The 19,174-nt window shown below is 46.0% G+C and overlaps 1 protein-coding gene across 3 annotated transcripts in view; it reads right to left on the reverse strand.

Annotated features, from left to right (window-relative positions):
• DEUP1 (deuterosome assembly protein 1) overlaps positions 1-19,174 on the reverse strand; it is a 75,600-nt gene that overhangs the window by 51,927 nt on the left and 4,499 nt on the right. For all 3 annotated transcript variants that reach the window (XM_068264899.1, XM_068264900.1, XM_068264891.1), the window contains exons 2-5: positions 18,729-18,797; positions 15,208-15,379; positions 11,597-11,692; positions 3,279-3,413 (exon numbers count right to left, since the gene is read on the reverse strand). In XM_068264899.1, coding sequence (XP_068121000.1) covers positions 3,279-3,413; positions 11,597-11,692; positions 15,208-15,379; positions 18,729-18,790 — 465 coding nt within the window. In that variant the 5' untranslated portion in view covers positions 18,791-18,797. The remainder of the gene's footprint in view (positions 1-3,278; positions 3,414-11,596; positions 11,693-15,207; positions 15,380-18,728; positions 18,798-19,174) is intronic.

The following is a 19,174-nucleotide window of genomic DNA, read 5'->3' on the forward strand; positions in this document are numbered from 1 at the left end:
TCACTACGGGGAGGATCGGGATTGCGCATGACGTCCTGTCCGATCGTCGCCATAGCGACGACTGAAGCTCATTGGGGAGGCTGCGGATCTCGCGGGATCGCGCCTAGGTAACGTAGCGGCGGCGATCAGGGGGATCAGAAGGGTGCGGGGGGACTTGGGGGACAATGGTGGCTAGCTTAGGGCTAGCTACAAAGGCTACAAAAACTTTGATTCAAAAAATCCCTCCCTCGGACGCAGCCTCAGAAACTGTGTACCGCCAGGAAAGTTAAGTGAGCAACTGAGGTTACCCACAATGCATCACTACTGAATATGCAAATTATCTCTTTATGCCTCTGAAGCCAGACTCACATCCAGAACAGTTGGTGTATAGCAAGCCTATAGCTTATACTGTACATCTTACAGAGCCACATCAGCCCATCATGCAGACAGCCTGTTTTGGCCTGTTGGTCCTCATCGGGTGAACACTGCCATTCCAGTGCAGGAGACTGGGGCGCAGCACTGAGTAACTTCAGCGCCGTCAGAAGACGGCGCTGAAGTTACTTAAAAGACTATTATTCGGCCTCCAGCAATCACTGGAAGCTGAATTATTTAATTCCCCACCATCCATGGCGGCCTGGAGGGGGAATAGTAATTAACATCCATGGGAATTTGTGCTGGAGCAGGATCAGCCATACCGGCTGTATCCGGCGCCCAAGTCTCCTGCGCCGATTCCTCTCGTACGCTCCTCAGTACATGGCAGGTATTGATATGGTTCTATGGGATAGGGGCTTGGACCAGTGCAACAGAGTAACCAAGCAGCTCAGGGTGACCGAGAACCACTAGAAAAGGATAGGGGACAAAAAGACTGAAAAGCCTTCCTATTAAAAAGCAACAATCTTTTAGTCCCCTATACTTTCCTTGTGGTTTTAGGTCACCCCGATCTGCTTGTTTACTTTGTTGTACTGGTCCAAGCCCCTATTATCAAGCTGTATCAATCCCTGCCATGTAGAGGACCAAAAGTCTGAAACAGGCTGTCTACATGATGGGGTGATGTAGCTCTGTAGAATAATAAGCTATCTCTGTATAATAATAAGCTATAGGCTTGCTACACACCAGCGGTTCTGGATGTAAGCCTGGCTTCAGGGGCATAAAGAGATTACTTACATATTAAAGTGAACCTCCAGACTAAAAATCTACTCAGCAGCACTGAAAAGGCTTGGCGTTTCTTAACCCTCCTGGCGGTATGAAAAATTCCGCCAGGAGGCAGCGCAGGATTTTTATTTATTTATTTATTTTTTAAATCATGTAGCGAGCCCAGGGCTCGCTACATGATAGCCGCTACTCAGCGGCATCCCCCGCCCGCTTCGATCGCCTTCGGCGATCTCCGATCAGGAAATCCCGTTCGGGGCGGGATGACGTCACCGACATCAGCGTCATTGGGAGTCCCGATCCACCCCTCGGCGCTGCCTGGCACTGATTGGCCAGGCAGCGCACGGGGTCTGGGGGGGGGGGGGGGGGGCGCGCCGCGACGGATAGCGGCGATCGGTGTGCTGACGCAGCTAGCAACGTGCTAGCTGCGTCCAGCAAAAACAAAAAGTAAGCAAATCGGCCGAGCAGGGCCGGAGAAAACCTCCTGCGCGGCTTACCCCAAACTACGTTCGGGGTTACCGCCAGGAAGGGTAAACTGTTTCACAGTATCAGAAATTTGTTTTTCTTATCCAAGCCTCATAATTAGCTGCACAGAAGAAAACTGTCCGGGCATTTTTCCCCTGATGATGTGCAAAGCATGATGGGATTTCTGATGATGTTGTTCTCGTTCTGCTGTTTTAGTGCATTTTTTTTTGAAATTTTGAATTTGAGATTTGAAGCCTAGCGGGCGCAGCTGGGAGGGGTGATCAGGACACAGGGCAGTTGGAATTGTGTCTCAGGCTCCATGTCACCTCCTTTCAACCAAAAAGATGGCTGCCCCCATAAATAAAAGATGGCTGCCCCCATGAAATCACAAACATTTGCCTGTTCTTTTAAAACAGGGTAGGTAAGAGTATATTACCTATCTATTTTAATTAACATAACTAATGTAACTGACAGTATGTTTGTTTAGGCGAAAGTTCCCCTTTAAGCGATGATGCATTGTGGGTAACCACAGTTGTTCACATAAAGCTGAATTATCACAAATACCTTCTGTTTTAAAGGACTCCCGAAGCAAACAATCTAATCTATCTTTACTGGGCAGCACGGTGGCGTAGTGGTTAGAGCTCGTCTTGCAGCGCTGGGTCCCCGGTTCGAATCCCAGCCAGGTCAACATCTGCAAGGAGCTTGTATGTTCTCCCTGTGTCCGTGGGTTTCCTCCTGGCACTTTGGTTTCCTCCCACATCCCACAAACATACAGATAAGTTAATTGGCTTCCCCCTAAATTGGCCCTAGACTGATACATACACTACACGATACATACACAGACATATGACTGTGGTAGGGATTAGATTGTGAGCCCCTCTGAGGGACAGTTAGTGACAAAACTCTGTACAACGCTGCGTAATATGTCAGTGCTATATAAATACTTACCTTCTTCCAGCCCCTATAAGTCATTTTGGTCACTAAATAGGTGCTGGCCTACTGAACAGGAAAAGCCGAGATTTGAACCCGGTCTCCTGTGTCAGAGGCAGGGCCTTTAAAGGACACCTGAAGCATAAATAAACTAATGAAATAAAACGATTGTATCTATCTTCCTTCTCCTAAAAATGACTTAAGATATTCCAGTTTTATTTTATGTTTAAATCTACGTTTTAACTGTTTGAATTGTTAATTGTTTTTGCTCAATGACACATCCATTGAAGTATGCCAGAGCTAAATGCTATGAACTATTGACCCTTTGTATTTCTTTCCTGCTCTCAGAAGCCATTTTCTGCTAGGAAAGTGTTTTATAGTTGGAATTTCTTATCAGTGAGGGTCACACTGTAGTCACTTCCTGTCAGGACTGAGTCAGTCACATACCTAATATTAAACTCTTTCAGGCAGAGAAAGAAAAAAAAGGAACACAGCCTAGTTATTTGTGTGGTAGGCACTGTGCATACCCATGTCTATCTCATCATGTCAGTCTTTTCGGGTATACTTTAACCAGTACTAATACTAATCCTGATGCTGTATTCTGCACTCAGGTTTATAAAACTGTAGCAATCACAGTAGAACCACTGACCCTTTACAGCACAGGTGACGTCCACATTAGAAACGTAACACAGTATTATGAGGATGGGTCTAAGTGCACAGCTATGTCCCTCTACCCGTACAGGAGCAGCACTCACCTCCTGCTGCTGGGTCACATGTGTCAGCTCAGCCCGGCTCCTCTCCTGCTCCGCAGCGCCCCCTGTGTGTCCGCTCTTCTGACTCCCCACGTGGTAATACTGCAGCTTCTCATAACTCTTCTTCAGTTTACTCAGCTAGAAGTATGGCAAGCCAGAAGACACACAGTCAATACAAATGTGAATGTGCAGTCAGTTTGCCCTGAAATGTATTAGCTGTAGGCTCACTATACACCTGCATTTCTGGATGTGTGCCTAGCTTTCAGGGGCATAAAGAGATGATTTGCATATTCAGGAGTGGTGCATCATGGGAAGCCACAGTTGCTCACTTAACCTCCCTGGCATTCAATTCCCCCAGGATTTCTGTGCAAAAAGTGATCTAATTAATTTTCATAACTTTTTTCCTGTAATGTGCCATAATGTGTCAAGCAAGGGTCTAGTATACAGTGCAGGAGAGTATTGACATATATGCACATCAGTACTGTTCACAGCATGTCTTGTATTGACGTGCATAACCATTAATACTGCCAGGAAGGTTAAAGGACCACTCCAGCCAAAAAAGTAAGCAGTTAAAATTACAGAGCTGGCAGGTTTTGGACTAGTCCATCTCCTCATGGGGGATTCTCAGGGTTTTCTTTTAAAAAGCATTTCCTTAAAGAGAATCTGTATTGTTAAAATCGCACAAAAGTAAACATACCAGTGCGTTAGTGGACATCTCCTATTACCCTCTGTTACAATTTCGCCGCTCCTCGCCGCATTAAAAGTGGTTAAAAACAGTTTTAAAAAGTTTGTTTATAAACAAACAAAATGGCCACCAAAACAGGAAGTAGGTTGATGTACAGTATGTCCACACATAGAAAATACATCCATACATAAGCAGGCTGTATACAGCATTCCTTTTGAATCTCAAGAGATCATTTGTGTGTTTCTTTCCCCCTGCAGCTATCTTCCACTGAAGTGTCAGGCTGTTTCTTCCTGCAGAGTGCAGACAGCTCTGCCTGTATGTAATTCCTCAGTATGTGAAAGCCCAGCCAGCTCAGAGGAGGATTTATCCAGCTTGTAAAAGATAAAAGAGAAGAGAGAAGCTGCCCTAATCTAAATAATACACAGGCAGTGTGCAGAGAGGGGCCAGGAGGGGGAGATGCATCACAGAACCACAACACTGAAGAACTTGGCAGCCTTCCAGACACAGGCTGACAAGTCTGACAAGAGAGAGATAAGTTGATTTATTACAGAGATGGTGATAGTAGAACATGCTGCAGTAAGCCAGAACACATTAGAATAGCTTTTGGAACTTGTAGGATGATAAAAAACAGGATGCAATTTTTGTTACGGAGTCTCTTTAAAGAGACTCTGAAGCAAGTCTAAAATCATTATTAAAGCTTTTATTACTGTAAAGCACCATGGATAGTGCTAAACCGCCGCATCCCCGCGGCAAAACGAGGGGTTTATACCCCCCAAATCCACCCTTAAAAGTCAGGGGAGCGCTTCCTGATGAGGCAGAGCTTAGCGCTGTACCTCTGCCTCTTATCGCGTCAATCCCCGCCCCTCTCAGTCTGCCTTCACTGCGAGGGGCGGAGATACGCGAAATTACATTATGGCTTTGTAAACTCTGCCGTATACTGATGGAAAGTGAAGCCCACAAATTTAGTGGCGATTTGCAGCAAAACTGACAATCAATAGTTTGAAATAAGTGTCTCTGGGGGCGGGTCATCAGATTTAGCTGAGCTATGTGTGGCCACAGCACAGGCACATTTTTTTTACCTCTGTTCTCATCTAATGACACTGGTTCCCCACATGCAGTGTTAAAGGTGCGGAGAGTGCATGTTGCAGAATTACTCACCTCTCGGTGCTGATTTGTCTTCAGCTTTGCAGTGGCTCCTCTCTCCTCCAGTGGTGACGCAGGAGGAGTCAGAGTGACGAGCCACTGTGTTGGCTGAGGACAGATCAGTGCCGAGAGGCGAGTAATTCTGCAACATGCACTCTCTGCGCCTTTAACTCTGCATGTGTGCAAACCTACCTACTAACTCTGCATACGTGCAAACCTACCTACTAACTCTGTATGTGTGCAATCCTACCTACTAACTCTGCATGCGTGCAAACCCACCTACTAACTCTGCATACGTGCAAACCAACCTACTAACTCTGCATGCGTGCAAACCCACCTACTAACTCTGCATGCGTGCAAACCCACCTACTAACTCTGCATGCGTGCAAACCCACCTACTAACTCTGCATGTGTGCAAACCCACCTACTAACTCTGCATGCGTGCAAACCCACCTACTAACTCTGCATGCGTGCAAACCCACCTACTAACTCTGCATGCGTGCAAACCCACCTACTAACTCTGCATGCGTGCAAACCCACCTACTAACTCTGCATGCGTGCAAACCCACCTACTAACTCTGCATGCGTGCAAACCCACCTACTAACTCTGCATGCGTGCAAACCCACCTACTAACTCTGCATGCGTGCAAACCCACCTACTAACTCTGCATGCGTGCAAACCCACCTACTAACTCTGCATGCGTGCAAACCCACCTACTAACTCTGCATGCGTGCAAACCCACCTACTAACTCTGCATGCGTGCAAACCCACCTACTAACTCTGCATGCGTGCAAACCCACCTACTAACTCTGCATGCGTGCAAACCCACCTACTAACTCTGCATGCGTGCAAACCCACCTACTAACTCTGCATGCGTGCAAACCCACCTACTAACTCTGCATGCGTGCAAACCCACCTACTAACTCTGCATGCGTGCAAACCCACCTATTAACTCTGCATGCGTGCAAACCCACTTACTAACTCTGCATGCGTGCAAACCCACCTACTAACTCTGCATGCGTGCAAACCCACCTACTAACTCTGCATGCGAGCAAACCCACCTACTAACTCTGCATGCGAGCAAACCCACCTACTAACTCTGCATGCGAGCAAACCCACCTACTAATTCTGCAAGCGTGCAAACCTACCTACTAACTCTGCATACGTGCAAACCTACCTACTAACTCTGCAAGCGTGCAAACCTACCTACTAACTCTGCAAGCGTGCAACCCTACCTACTAACTCTGCAAGCGTGCAACCCTACCTACTAACTCTGCAAGCGTGCAACCCTACCTACTAACTCTGCATGCGTGCAATCCTACCCACTAACTCTGCAAGCGTGCAACCCTACCTACTAACTCTGCATGCGCGCAAACCAACCTACTAACTCTGCATGCGTGCAAACCCACCTACTAACTCTGCATGCGGGCAAACCCACCTACTAACTCTGCATGCGGGCAAACCCACCTACTAACTCTGCATGCGGGCAAAAACCACCTACTAACTCTGCATGCCTGCAAACCCACCTACTAACTCTGCATGCGTGCAAACCCACCTACTAACTCTGCATGCGTGCAAACCCACCTACTAACTCTGCATGCGTGCAAACCCACCTACTAACTCTGCATGCGTGCAAACCCACCTACTAACTCTGCATGCGTGCAAACCCACCTACTAACTCTGCATGCGTGCAAACCCACCTACTAACTCTGCATGCGTGCAAACCCACCTACTAACTCTGCAAGCGTGCAACCCTACCCACTAACTCTGCAAGCGTGCAACCCTACCTACTAACTCTGCATACGTGCAAATCTACCTACTAACTCTGCATGCGTGCAAATCTACCTACTAACTCTGCATGCGTGCAAACCTACCTACTAATTCTGCAAGCGTGCAAACCTACCTACTAACTCTGCAAGCGTGCAAACCTACCTACTAACTCTGCATGCGTGCAAACCTACCTACTAACTCTGCATGCGTGCAAATCTACCTACTACCATGGGCTAAACTGGCTAACAAAGTGCATGGGGGTAGGGGAACCTACCTACTACAATAGGCTAAACTGACTAACAAACTGCATGGGGGTGGGGCAACCTACCTACTACCAGAGACCCCCCCTCCCCTGGACCTGTTAGCCCTGTACGCAAATTTGTGTTGGTCAAGGAGGGGTTCGGTGGAACGCTTCAAATGCACAAGGATCAGTTGATCAAAGGTCTTCATGATGGCTGGAGTAAGCGCTACAGGTCTGAAGTTGTTCAGTTCCGGGATGCCAGGCTTTTTGGGAACTGAGATGGTTGTGGATCTTTTGAGGCAGGATGGGACTTTGCCTTCCGCTAAGGACCTGGTATATGTGGAAGAGAGGACAGGGGCTAGCTGGTGCGCACATGTTTTCAGGCATTTTGCTGACACTCCATCCGGGTCCGAGGCTTTCCTTGGGTTGAACTTGCAGAGGTGTCGTAGGATGTCCGCTTCCTAGTTGCCAAGCTGCACTGGGGGACAGTGTCTTTATGGGAAAGACAGGGCAGGATCTGTGATTGGCGTGGTTGACGCTCAAGCTGCGTGGTTTGCTGGTCGAATCTGCAAAACTCATTTAGCTCCCCAGCCAGTTGGATGCATGGGGCCGCAGGTTGGGGGGTCTTTGAAGTTTGTGGCCGCCCTGAGTCCTTTCCAGACCTCTCGATGGTTTTTGGACTGAAGGCTGGAGCCCAGCTTCTTGACCTAGGCCTTTTTTGCGTTTTTCTTTTCCTGGTTCAGGGAGTTCCTGGCTGCCTTGAACTCTTCCTTGGCCCCGGACTTGTGCACCTCTTCCTTGACCTTCCGGAGCAGCTTACCATTAAAGCAGGGCTTGTTGTTGGGAAATACTCTGAAGGTCTTGGCTAAGATATGTGACTCCTCACAGAAACTGATGTAGATGTTCTCTGTTCATTCTCCTAGAGTAAATGCCGCCAGGGCCGACCGGTCTGTACTGTCAAAGCATGCCTGGATTTCCTGTTTGGCCTCTTCTGTCCACTTTTTAACAGTCCTGATGGTTGGCTTGGCTGTCTCTAGCTGCCTTCTGTAGGTGGGTATCAGGTGGACTAGGTTGTGGTTAGAGTTCCCCAGAGCGGCACCTTGAGTGGCCCTGTAATCATTCTTATGGACCGTGTAGCAGGGGTCCAGGGTGTTGCATTCCTGGTAGCGCAGGTAATATGCTGTTTGTAGCGAGGGAGTTCCTGTCGCAGGTTGGTGCTTCTGAAGTCTCCCAAGATGATGAAGAGGGCCTCTGGGAGGGCGGTTTCCCACCTTGAGATGGTATCACTGAGTGTGCGTAGAGCACTTCTGGTGTCAGCGTCGGGGAGGATGTAAACTCCCACTAGTACAAAGGAGGAGAACTCCCTGGGTAAGTACAGGGGCCTGCAGTTAATGGCTAGATCATCTACATCCGAGGTGCAGACTTTGGTAAGGGTGGTGGTGTTGATGCACCAGGCAGAGTTGATAAAGAAGCATATGCCGCCTCCCCTCTGTTTGCTGGAGAGTGCCTGGTCCCGTCAGCACTTTTGGGGACAGGCATGATTCGGGAGGGGGGGGGGGGGGTTGGGTGATGGAATCTGGCCCCTCTGCCAAATTCAAGAACCCATTTCAGCCCCCCATTCAAAAAGTTTGCCAACCCCTGGTGTAGACGATAACAATAATAAGGGCTCTTTTCCACTAGTAATCCTGATTGCAGTTTTTGGTTCAAATCACTCTCAAAATCGCTCCAGAAAGTGATTATGCTTTGACAAAAGTCGAATCGCGGTAGTGGAAAATACCTACCGCAATTCCTATGTTAAATAGTAAACCTAGCAATTTAAAAATCGATAACGTTTTGCGATTTGAACGCAATTGCCTGCAGTGGTAAAGGGCCCTAGAGTAAGCTAGAAATAAGAGTGCGCACAGGACATCTAGAATGCCTAGGTAACAAGTGCCACCTTGTGGTCACTTGTTGAAATGGCATAACACAAGGAATTGTGCTGTAATACAAGTAAAGGGATTCTTTATGAAAAGGGAATATTTGACTTTATTGTATTGGTTTATAAGTTTAGTCCTCTACAGAAGATCCAGCTAATTCTGAGAGTATAAGGGCAGATTCATACAGACTCTTGGCGGCGTTTACTGCCAAGCATTCGGGACTCGTCGGCTAAACGCTCCCATTCACTTTCAAGTGAATGGGAGAGTTTGGCATCGCGCAGTTACCGGCGATTGCACAAACGCGGTGTTCCGATCCCGAATTAACGCATCGTTGCATGCGGTTGCTTAGCCGCCGCAATTTCATGTCCCGCCGATCGCGTCGGGAAGCCGATGATCACCATACCGCTGCCACCGAACGAGACGTCACAGGAAGACGCGGCTTCCGCCCTGACCGCTGACAGACGTCCGTGTGATCCAGCCCCAAGAGTTTGTATTTGGCCTCCAACTAATGGTGCCTGTACGTGGTACAATTTATTTCGTTTAGACAATTTCGACCAATTATTCCATTAGATCGAATATAAAGATTTTTCCAACATGTCTGATTAGAGTTTTATTGAGAAAAAAGCAAAAAAAAAAAAAAAACAACAGGATAACTGTTTGTTTTTCTTGATTGGAAAAATAAAAATAAAAAGGATTCTTTTTGACTTTCATTTGATTTGATCGTTTTGGTAGAATGAACGGGAAAATTGTATGTTCTTATTGTACAGTGTATGGGCACCATTAGCGGTTGTACCACAAACTGCCGGTCAGGCTGTAACTCCTCTTTTCTCTTCCCCCCTCTGCTGCTAGATGTCTGTATCGGTTTTATACATTTGAAGATCATTCAGCAAAGTCTGGATTTTAAATAACTAGCGTCCTGTCTCCTCGGTTACACAAGTTTGGCTTTGCTTTCTACTGTGAGTACAGGTCTGTTTAGACAATTTTAAAGATGCCCCGTAGTGACCTATAGGAGAATGCAGTAAATAAGTCAGGATACCCACTTTTATGGTAATTACCCTGGTTTCAGCATCAGAAATACATCCTATATCTATATATTGCTGTATATGATGTAACCTCTTCCTCCCTGTGATGCTTAGCCTAGGCTGTTTAACTATTCAGGTTCCGTCAGGTAGCCCCGCCCTCCGCTGTAAAAACCGCCACACTTTTTTTTTTACTAGAGATAGAAAACAGAATGGCGTTTGTTCTGACTGGGGTCGGAACACGCTGCTTTGGGAGTATTTCAGGAGGAACAGAACCGGCAGGTAAATATAGCTTTTAACCAGTTCACCCCCAAGGGTTTTTATCCTAACGGACCAGAGCAATTTTCAGTTGTCAGCGCTCCTCCCTTTTATTCCCTAATAACTTTATTACTACTTATCACAAGAAAATGATCTATACCTCGTTTTTTTCGCCACCAATTAGGCTTTCTGTGGATAGTACATTTTGCTAAGAATTTTTTTATTCTAAATGCATTTTAATGAGAAAAACAGAAAAAAAAAGAAAAAAAATCATTATTTCTCAGTGTTCAGCCTTTATAGTTTTAAAATTAAACATTCTCCTGTGGATAAAACAAACACGTTTTATTTGCCCAGTGGTCCCGATAATTAAACCGTTTAGATTATGTCCCTACCACAATGTATGGCGACAGTATATTATTTTGAAATATAAGTGGTTATTTTTCTGTTTGTTCTGGCCATAATTACAAGCCCCTATGTAATAAATTAAAATTAATTTCCCCCCATAAAATATAGAATAAAAAAAGCTGAGTCCCTAAGGCAACTATTTATTTATTTTTTTTAAGCTGATTTTTTTTTTACAAGTGTTTTTTTTGGGGGGGAGGGTTGGAAGTGTAATTTTATTAATGATGTGTATATACTTGAAAATGTATGTATTTTGTAAGTGTAATATACTTTTTGGCCACAAGATGGCGCTGGTGAACACTCATAGGACGTGTTCACTTTTTTTTTTTTTTTTTTTACACACTTTATTAAACTGTTACATTTCCTGTTTATGTGAATGGACGTAGCCGCTGTTTGCGGTCACGTCCATTCACTCCAGGCACTGCGATTGGGTAGAGGACTGTTCAGTCCTCTTCCCCAATCGCCCAGCACGGGATCCCGACGGTAATGGCGGCGGTAGCGGCGGACACACGGCGGTAGCAGCGGCGGGAATGCGCGACGTATTAAAACGTCATGTTGCTGTTAATAGAGGTAAGCATGACGTTTTAATACGTTAGGATGGCGGTAAATGGTTAAATCTCAATACGATAGCAGCATAAAGCTGTAGTTTCAGGCTGTATAGACTCTTTAAGATCAGTCATGGACAATTTGACACGGTTTATCAACAGGATCCATTCTGAATTAGGACTAATCGATCCGACCAAAACACTGCCTGGCATAACTGTGTAATTTCTGCCTTTGTTGCCCGAGAATAAAGTCTAAGCAGGAGCCTTCACTAATTCATTCAAGAATAAACAGGGACAGAATGATGAGCTCATACAGTCTTTATTCATAGCATGAAGTTTACCTGAGATTTCAGGGCTTCCAGCTGCTTCTCATAGTTCTGGATGGTCTCCTCCCGGGAGTGATCCGCTTGCTGCAGCTTCTTGGAAAGAATTCTAATCTGACATAGAAATAGCAACATACGGAATGTTAGCAGCACTAACATTGCCTTCATCTCTCCAACCTGCTGTAAAGGAACTAACGGGCGCCAAGCATGAGAGAGGCGTGGGGGCATGAGCCGTACAGAAGCCCCTCCCCCACTGCTATGGAACACCGGTATTGGACAGATTTGTCACAATCAGCACATAAACGATTGGAGCAAAACTGAACCAAACGTAGAGCCATTTATCACAGCGACCAATCAGAATTCTTGATCTTGGCCTCTCCTCCAATTTTGCTTTCATATTCCTTGCACTGGTTTTCTTAAGCCTTAAAGGACACTTGAAGTGAGGGGGATTTGGAGGCAGCCATATTGATTTCCTTTTAAGTGTCAATTTCCTGGCAGTACTGCCGATTCTCTGCCTCTACTACTTTTAGCCATAGAACTGGAACAAGCATGCAGACCAGGGGTTTCTGACTGAAGTCTGACTGGATTTGCTGCTTATTTCAGGCAGGTGAGACATCACTGATACTAGAAAGATCAGCAGGGCAGCCAGGCAACTGGTATTGTTTAAAAGGAAATAAATATGGCAGCTTCCATATCCCTCTCACTTCATATATGCTTTTAATCTTCCCCTGTGTTCTTTGGTTGTACTAGGTGATGTCATCTGCAAATGATAGAAAGTAAAAAAAAAAAAAATAGCCTAAACTTTTTTTTTTTTTTGCTTTTTTAAACAGAATGATTTATTTAGGGCCCATTTGCACTGCAAAAATACACATTTGCATGCTATTTTCTGGAAATGTAATTGCATGCATATGTAATTATATGTGTTCCATATTTTTTTTGTGTGACCCCAATCGGGTCCGTGCTACTGTGCAGGTGGCTTGCACTTGCACAGTAGCACAGACCCAATCGGGCTCAGGTTTGTCCACTAAAGCCGGATTGGGTCCATGCTACTGTGCATGCCATCAACAAGTGCTTGTCGAGTGTTTTCTTGCAGAGACATCGCTGGAATGGGCCGCTGGAGGACAGGGGAAGCCTCTGAGGATCCAGAGGCGTCCCTCTCCAGAGGTTAGTACCCAAATTGGGCACTTTATTTCACTACAGGGTTACTTGAGGGTACCTGAAGTGACTTGTGACATGATGAGATAAACATATACACATATAGTACTAGCCCTACTAAGGAATTACCTGGCCTTTCTGTTTTCCTGTACAGCAAGAGTTGAAAAAAAAACTTGAGTTGTGCAAGAGAGCTTGTCGACAGCTTGTTGAATTCAGTCCAGTTTCAAGCAAAGTAAACAGCAGTTAAAAGACTGCTATCTGTCAGTGAAGTTAACAGGGTTATTACTTCTGTATCTTTTTCAGCTTAAAAGGCAGAGTGTGGATTCTAAACTGCAGCTGTGACAGCATGATCCTATCTTAAAGAGACTCCGTAACAAAAATTGCATCCTGTTTTTTATCATCCTACAAGTTCCAAAAGCTATTCTAATGTGTTCTGGCTTACTGCAGCACGTTCTACTATCACCATCTCTGTAATAAATCAACTTATCTCTCTCTTGTCAGACTTGTCAGGCCTGTGTCTGGAAGGCTGCCAAGTTCTTCAGTGTTGTGGTTCTGCTATGAACTCCCCCATCCAGGCCCCTCTCTGCACATTGCCTGTGTGATATTTAGATTAGGACAGCTTCTCTCTTATCTTTTACAAGCTGGATAAATCCTCCTCTGAGCTGGCTGGGCTTTCACATACTGAGGAATTACATACAGGCAGAGCTGTCTGCACTCTGCAGGAAGAAACAGCCTGACACTTCAGTGGAAGATAGCTGCAGGGGGAAAGAAACACACAAATGATCTCTTGAGATTCAAAAGGAATGCTGTATACAGCCTGCTTGTGTATGGATGTATTTTCTATGTGTGGACATGCTGTACATCAACCTACTTCCTGTTTTGGTGGCCATTTTGTTTGTTTATAAACACACTTTTTAAAACTGTTTTAACCACTTTTAATGTGGCGGGGAGCGGCGAAATTGTGACAGAGGGTAATAGGAGATGTCCCCTAACGCACTGGTATGTTTACTTTTGTGCCATTTTAACGATACAGATTCTCTTTAAAAATAAAACTACAAAACTGAAAATAAAAATAGGAGACTCGTTTCTGTACTACTAACGTTCTATTTATCATTCATACTACACAGTAAGTTTATAAATACTTCAGGTTCATATTAAGGAGGGAATGAGGAAAGATTTTACTTTTGTAGGTGTACTGTATGAGTGTACAATAAACCGATGAGATAAACAACTGTGCATTTCCTCCAACTCCTAAAAATTACTTTTAGATCCCCTCAGTTTTATGTTATGTTTAAAAAAGCTTAAAAAGTAGATTTATTTTTTTGTCTCAGCTCAATGACACAGTTTGTCCCTTGTCTGAAATAGATAAAATCTATGAACTATTGACCTTTTTTTTTTATCTATCCCTTGTTCGCAGAAGCCCAGTTCTCTGTCAGTTGTATAGCTGAATATTAACTCTTTCAGGGAAAAAAAAGAAACACAGCCTAGGTATTTGTATGCTTTCCACTGTACGTACACATGTCTATCTCATTATGTCACTTAAGGTTCCCTTTAGGCTGCTTTCACAGTGGGACGTTACAGGCGCACGTTAGTACAGCCTGTAACGCTCCCCCAACGCACAGCAATGTAACACAAGTGGGCTGTTCACACTGCCCACGTTGCGTTACATGTAACGCTGCACGTTGTAGTGAAAGTGCAGCATGCTGTGCGTTCTAGCGGCTTTAGCCACGTTAGACTGTTTGCACATGCTCAGTGGGGGGCGGAGAGGAGGCGGGGAGATGCCGCTACAGTAGCCGCGCACATGGCTACTTAATATGCACTGCACTGGCGGCCGCTGATTGACCAGCGGGACCACGTGATGCGTAGTGTCTCGCTCCGCATCACGTGGTCCCGCCGACCAATCAGCGCCACTCTGGGAGACCTTATGCGGATAGAGCCGCCTAACGCGGCTCACTGTAACGTCCTCTCCGCACCAGCAGGCGTTGCGTTAGGGGCACGTTATGCGACCATAACGTCCCCTATAACGCAACGTCTTAGTGTGTAAGTAGCCTTAATCTCTATGGCCCTCTCGGAGTTTTGCTCTCCACTCAACAAATGCCTGCTCAATTATGTATAATGAGGACAAATACTGTGACCTAAACTATATTAATATAGTGTCTGTCATGGTCCACCGATAGGACAGCCTATGTATATTACAGACACAAAGAAATGAGCACAGGTAATACCAGGGCTGTGGAGTCGGAGCAATTTTTGGGTACCTGGAGTTGGAGGTTTCATTAACTTAGGAGTTAGATGAATTTTGTACCCACTCCATAGCCCTGCAAGGGCTGGGGAGTCAGATTCAAGGAGTCATTTTGGGCACTTGGGAGTCGGAGGTTTCATAATTTCAGGAGTCAGATGATTTTTGTACCGACTCTGCAGCCCTGGGTAATATACCACTAATGTATAATGAGTGATAGCACCACCCCCATTACCTCACAGTCCTTCTGATCCAGGGCACCTCTGGCCACAGTCAGTTCCTGATCCCGGGCCTGCAGCTTCTGCTCCAGAATACACACTTGTTTCTCCCATTCCACCCTCTTACTGTTCACCATGATGTCAATTTGCTGCATCAGTTCCTCCAGCTCATTCTCACAGGACACGTCACTGGTAGGCAAAGAGAGAGTCCAATTAAAACACAGCTGTACACAGGCATGTAGATATGTTAAAGGACAACTGACCTGAGAGGGACATGGAGGCTGCCATATTTATTTCCTTTTAAACTATAACAATTACCCAACTGTCCCGCTGATAATCTGCCTCTAATATTTTTAGCCATAGATCCTAAACAAGCAACTACAACAACAACACATCTATAAAGCGCTTTTCTCCTGTAGGACCCAAAGCGCATAAGCTTGTCTCAGATCAGTACAGTAATGTGTACAGGAGGGAAAGTCATGTGATCATAAATGCCAGACTAAACAGGTGGCTTTTCAGTTTTGATTTAAAAGTGTCCAGGGTTGGAGCCATCTTGATTAAAGTTTGGTAAACATTGGTAGGGGCAGCATGAGAGAAAGATCTGGCTCCAAAGGTGGGCTCTGGGAGTGGTCAAGTTACTGGATCCTTTTAATCCGAGTTTGTGAGAGGTGTGACACAGTTGCAACAAATCCTTTAAGTACAACAGGAAAGTGGAATTCCGCTCACAGCCTCTATTAGCCGACAGTGCTGGAAAACGGGCCGCTCAAACCCAGGCTACCAAGTAGTGAAGGTGAAATCCGCACGTCGGTTAAGACAAATTCTTTATTCGATCAAAAACATATCAATCCATACACCAACATGCTGACATGTTTCGGCCATCGCACCATCCTTAATCATAACATAAATCTTTTAAGAATCCATGGCCTAGGTCGTGTAGGGATTTGAATGTTACCATGACAATTTTGAAAAGGATTCTCCATTTTATGGGTAGCATGTGGAGTGAGCAAAGGATTGGTGTAATGTGGCAATGGCGGGGTTGGTTTGCACATCAGATCTTTCTCACTGAAGTTTGACTGGATATTCCACATGCTTGTACCAGGTGAGCGATTCAGACACTACAGATGCCAGAAAGATCAGCAGGTCTGCCAAGCAACTGGTATTGTTTCAAAGGAAATAAATATAGCAGCCTCCATATTCTTATCACTTCAGTTGACCTTTAAAGTCATTGGGGACAGTCACAAAAAATATACTTACCTATGGAGAGGGAAGGCCCTGGGTCCTATAGAGCCTTCCGCTCCTCTCCCGATGCAGTGCTGTCCCCGATAGCAGCATTTGACTAATTTAGTGAAATACTGCTCGCTCTGCTGCCTAAGGAGGCTTTGGAAAGTCTTCGGGAGCCCAAGTGTGCCCTCTCTCGGGCAATCGCAGTATGGAGCCCCCTGTCTTTGGGATGACTCGGCTCGGCTCCCAAAGACTTCCAAAGTCCCCCGCGGCGGGGGATTCAAACACGGGAGCCAGCGCTGCACCGAGGGCACCGGGAGAGGAGAGGGAAGGCTCGTTAGGACCAGAGCCTTCCCTCTCCTTAGGTAAGTATCTGGCTTTTTTTTGTAATGCACAACTCCCACTGACTCTAAAGCAGGGGTCTCAAACTCGCGGCCCGCGGGCCATTTGCGGCCCTCGATACAATATTTTGTGGCCCCCGCCGGCAAAAGCTTCCTTACAGTTCGCTTCAGTGCTCCCAAGTAATCCGCCGCATCCCCGCCGCTAAGCGAAGGCTGCAGAGACCCAAAATCGCCCGGGGGGCAATCAGCCGGCATTTCCTGGAAGGGGCAGAGCTTTCAGCTTAGGGGGCGGGAGCAGCTGGTTGACTTATTTTGTGAAATGCCTTATGCAGCCCAGCCTCATCCTGACTTTGCCTTCTGCGGCCCCCCAGGTAAATTGAGTTTGAGACCCCTGCAAAAGAGAAGAGGCCCACAATTCCACAGGGCACTGAAAAAGTTAATGGCGCATCTCCTCTGACATCACTCCATGTCCAACTTCCTCTTGCCAGGCGATCCATTCACCCTGGGGATGGGAAAGGTGGACAGGAAGTGATGTAGTCAGCATGCTAGCCGCATTCAGGTCAAATTAGCCTGGTCTAGTCACACCTGAGCCCGGGCCAGTAAATAACCCAGTTGTCACTGCTGGTAGAATCTACTCAAAGTGTTGAATGAAGTGACTTTATCCCTTGAGCAGCACAATATCCAAACCCGCAGGACTCTTGCAAGAGCCAACCGCACTTTGTACTGCACCGACCCTAAAACTAGAGTTACTTGCCTGCCTTGCTTGTATTATTATTGTCTTATGCCTGTCTTGCTTCTATTATGTCACTGTCTATGCCAATCTCTGTCTTTGCTCTGTTGCCGCTGCCATGTGAACCACAACCAATTCCGGGTACGACCTCAGTCGCACTTGGCGAAATAAAAGATTCTGAAATAAAAGATTCTGATTCTTCTGATGTCACAATGTGGGCAAAGGCAACCACTACATCCAGGTCAAGCTCTATGTGACCATGCCGCTTGAATCAGGGAATACTACGCTAAACTAATGTGAATAAGGACATGGATGGCAATGAATGTAACTACCGTCATAGCGTTACATGGGGCTGGACCCATGTAACCCCTCACTACCCCTCACTACAGGGTCATTTTAATCATATTTGTGGCTTCTCCTCCAGAGATTCACTCAATCCCCATCATGGACCAGCTAGTAGACATAGGGCTTGATTCACAAAGTGGTGCTAACCTACTTAGCACGTCTAAAGTCTTTAGACGTGCTAACCAGGGTGCTAAGTAGGTTAGCACCGGACTTCTCAATCAGATTGCGCACTAACTTTGCGCGCGCAAAGTTTTACGTGCGTAAAGTTTTATGCGCGCTAAGTCCCATAGGCTTTAATGGCGGGCACTTCGCGCGGAGTGCCTTGCGCTCTGTGCACTACGCGCGTAAAGTTTTATGTGCATAAAGTTTTGCGCGCGTAAAGTTTTATGCGCGAAAAGCTTGTTTAGACGTGCTAAGGGGGTTTTCACAGGCGTGTTAACAGTTAGCACCGCTTTGTGAATCAAGCCCATACACTGTCAAGTAACAAATAGTTTTTAAGGGAGCAAAAAAACTTAAAAACTATTTGTTACAAATGTAACAAATGTTCTTATGAAGGTGATGCGAGCTTCAATCTCCTAGGAGTCACATACGGTGGATATCTTGTATTTTTGTTTGTGTAGACACACACTGTCAAGTCACCAGTCTTGTCACTATTCCATGCGGGGAACAGAACAGTGTTCTCCCCAGGCTCTTTTAGCTGGGTGCTCCACCCAGCTAGTTTTGGTGAGCACCCGGCTGTCATCGGCTCACCTCCTCCTCTGCTGTAAGCAGAGTTGTGCACAGAAGTACCTGCCCTGCATTCTCTCATATCGCCCCACCCGGCTACTTTTTCTTGCCACCCGGCTAATATTTCATGCCACCCGGCTGGAAAAAATTCTGGGGAGAACACTGCAGAACATACCTCAATGTCCGTTGTTCCTTGAATTCACCAAGCTGCAGGATGTTCTCAGTCTGCATTCTCATCCCCTGACTGTAATACAAACAACAAAATAAGATTCAGCACAGCAACAACAAAATCAAAACCTAAAATAAAAGAACTTCACAATTTCTTCAAGTGGAACTAAAGTCAAATAAAATCCAATAAAAGGAGGTTTGTGTGTGACGTACTCCTTGCTGGGCAGGAAGTACGTCACTGGGATTCACGTCGGTCCGCGCATGCACGCTGCATTGCAAGGCACTCACATTGTTCACACTTGCTGCATTGCCTATTGACTTGCATTGCTGCATAATCCGTGCGGTAGACAGGGATCACACGGCAACGCACGGCAGGCTTTGCTTTGGGAATGCTCCGACTTTGATACTTCTAGCGCATCGCATGACATGTGCAAGTCTCCATAGACTTGCATG

Source organism: Hyperolius riggenbachi, chromosome 2 (genome assembly GCF_040937935.1).
Source record: "Hyperolius riggenbachi isolate aHypRig1 chromosome 2, aHypRig1.pri, whole genome shotgun sequence".
NCBI lineage: Eukaryota > Metazoa > Chordata > Amphibia > Anura > Hyperoliidae > Hyperolius > Hyperolius riggenbachi.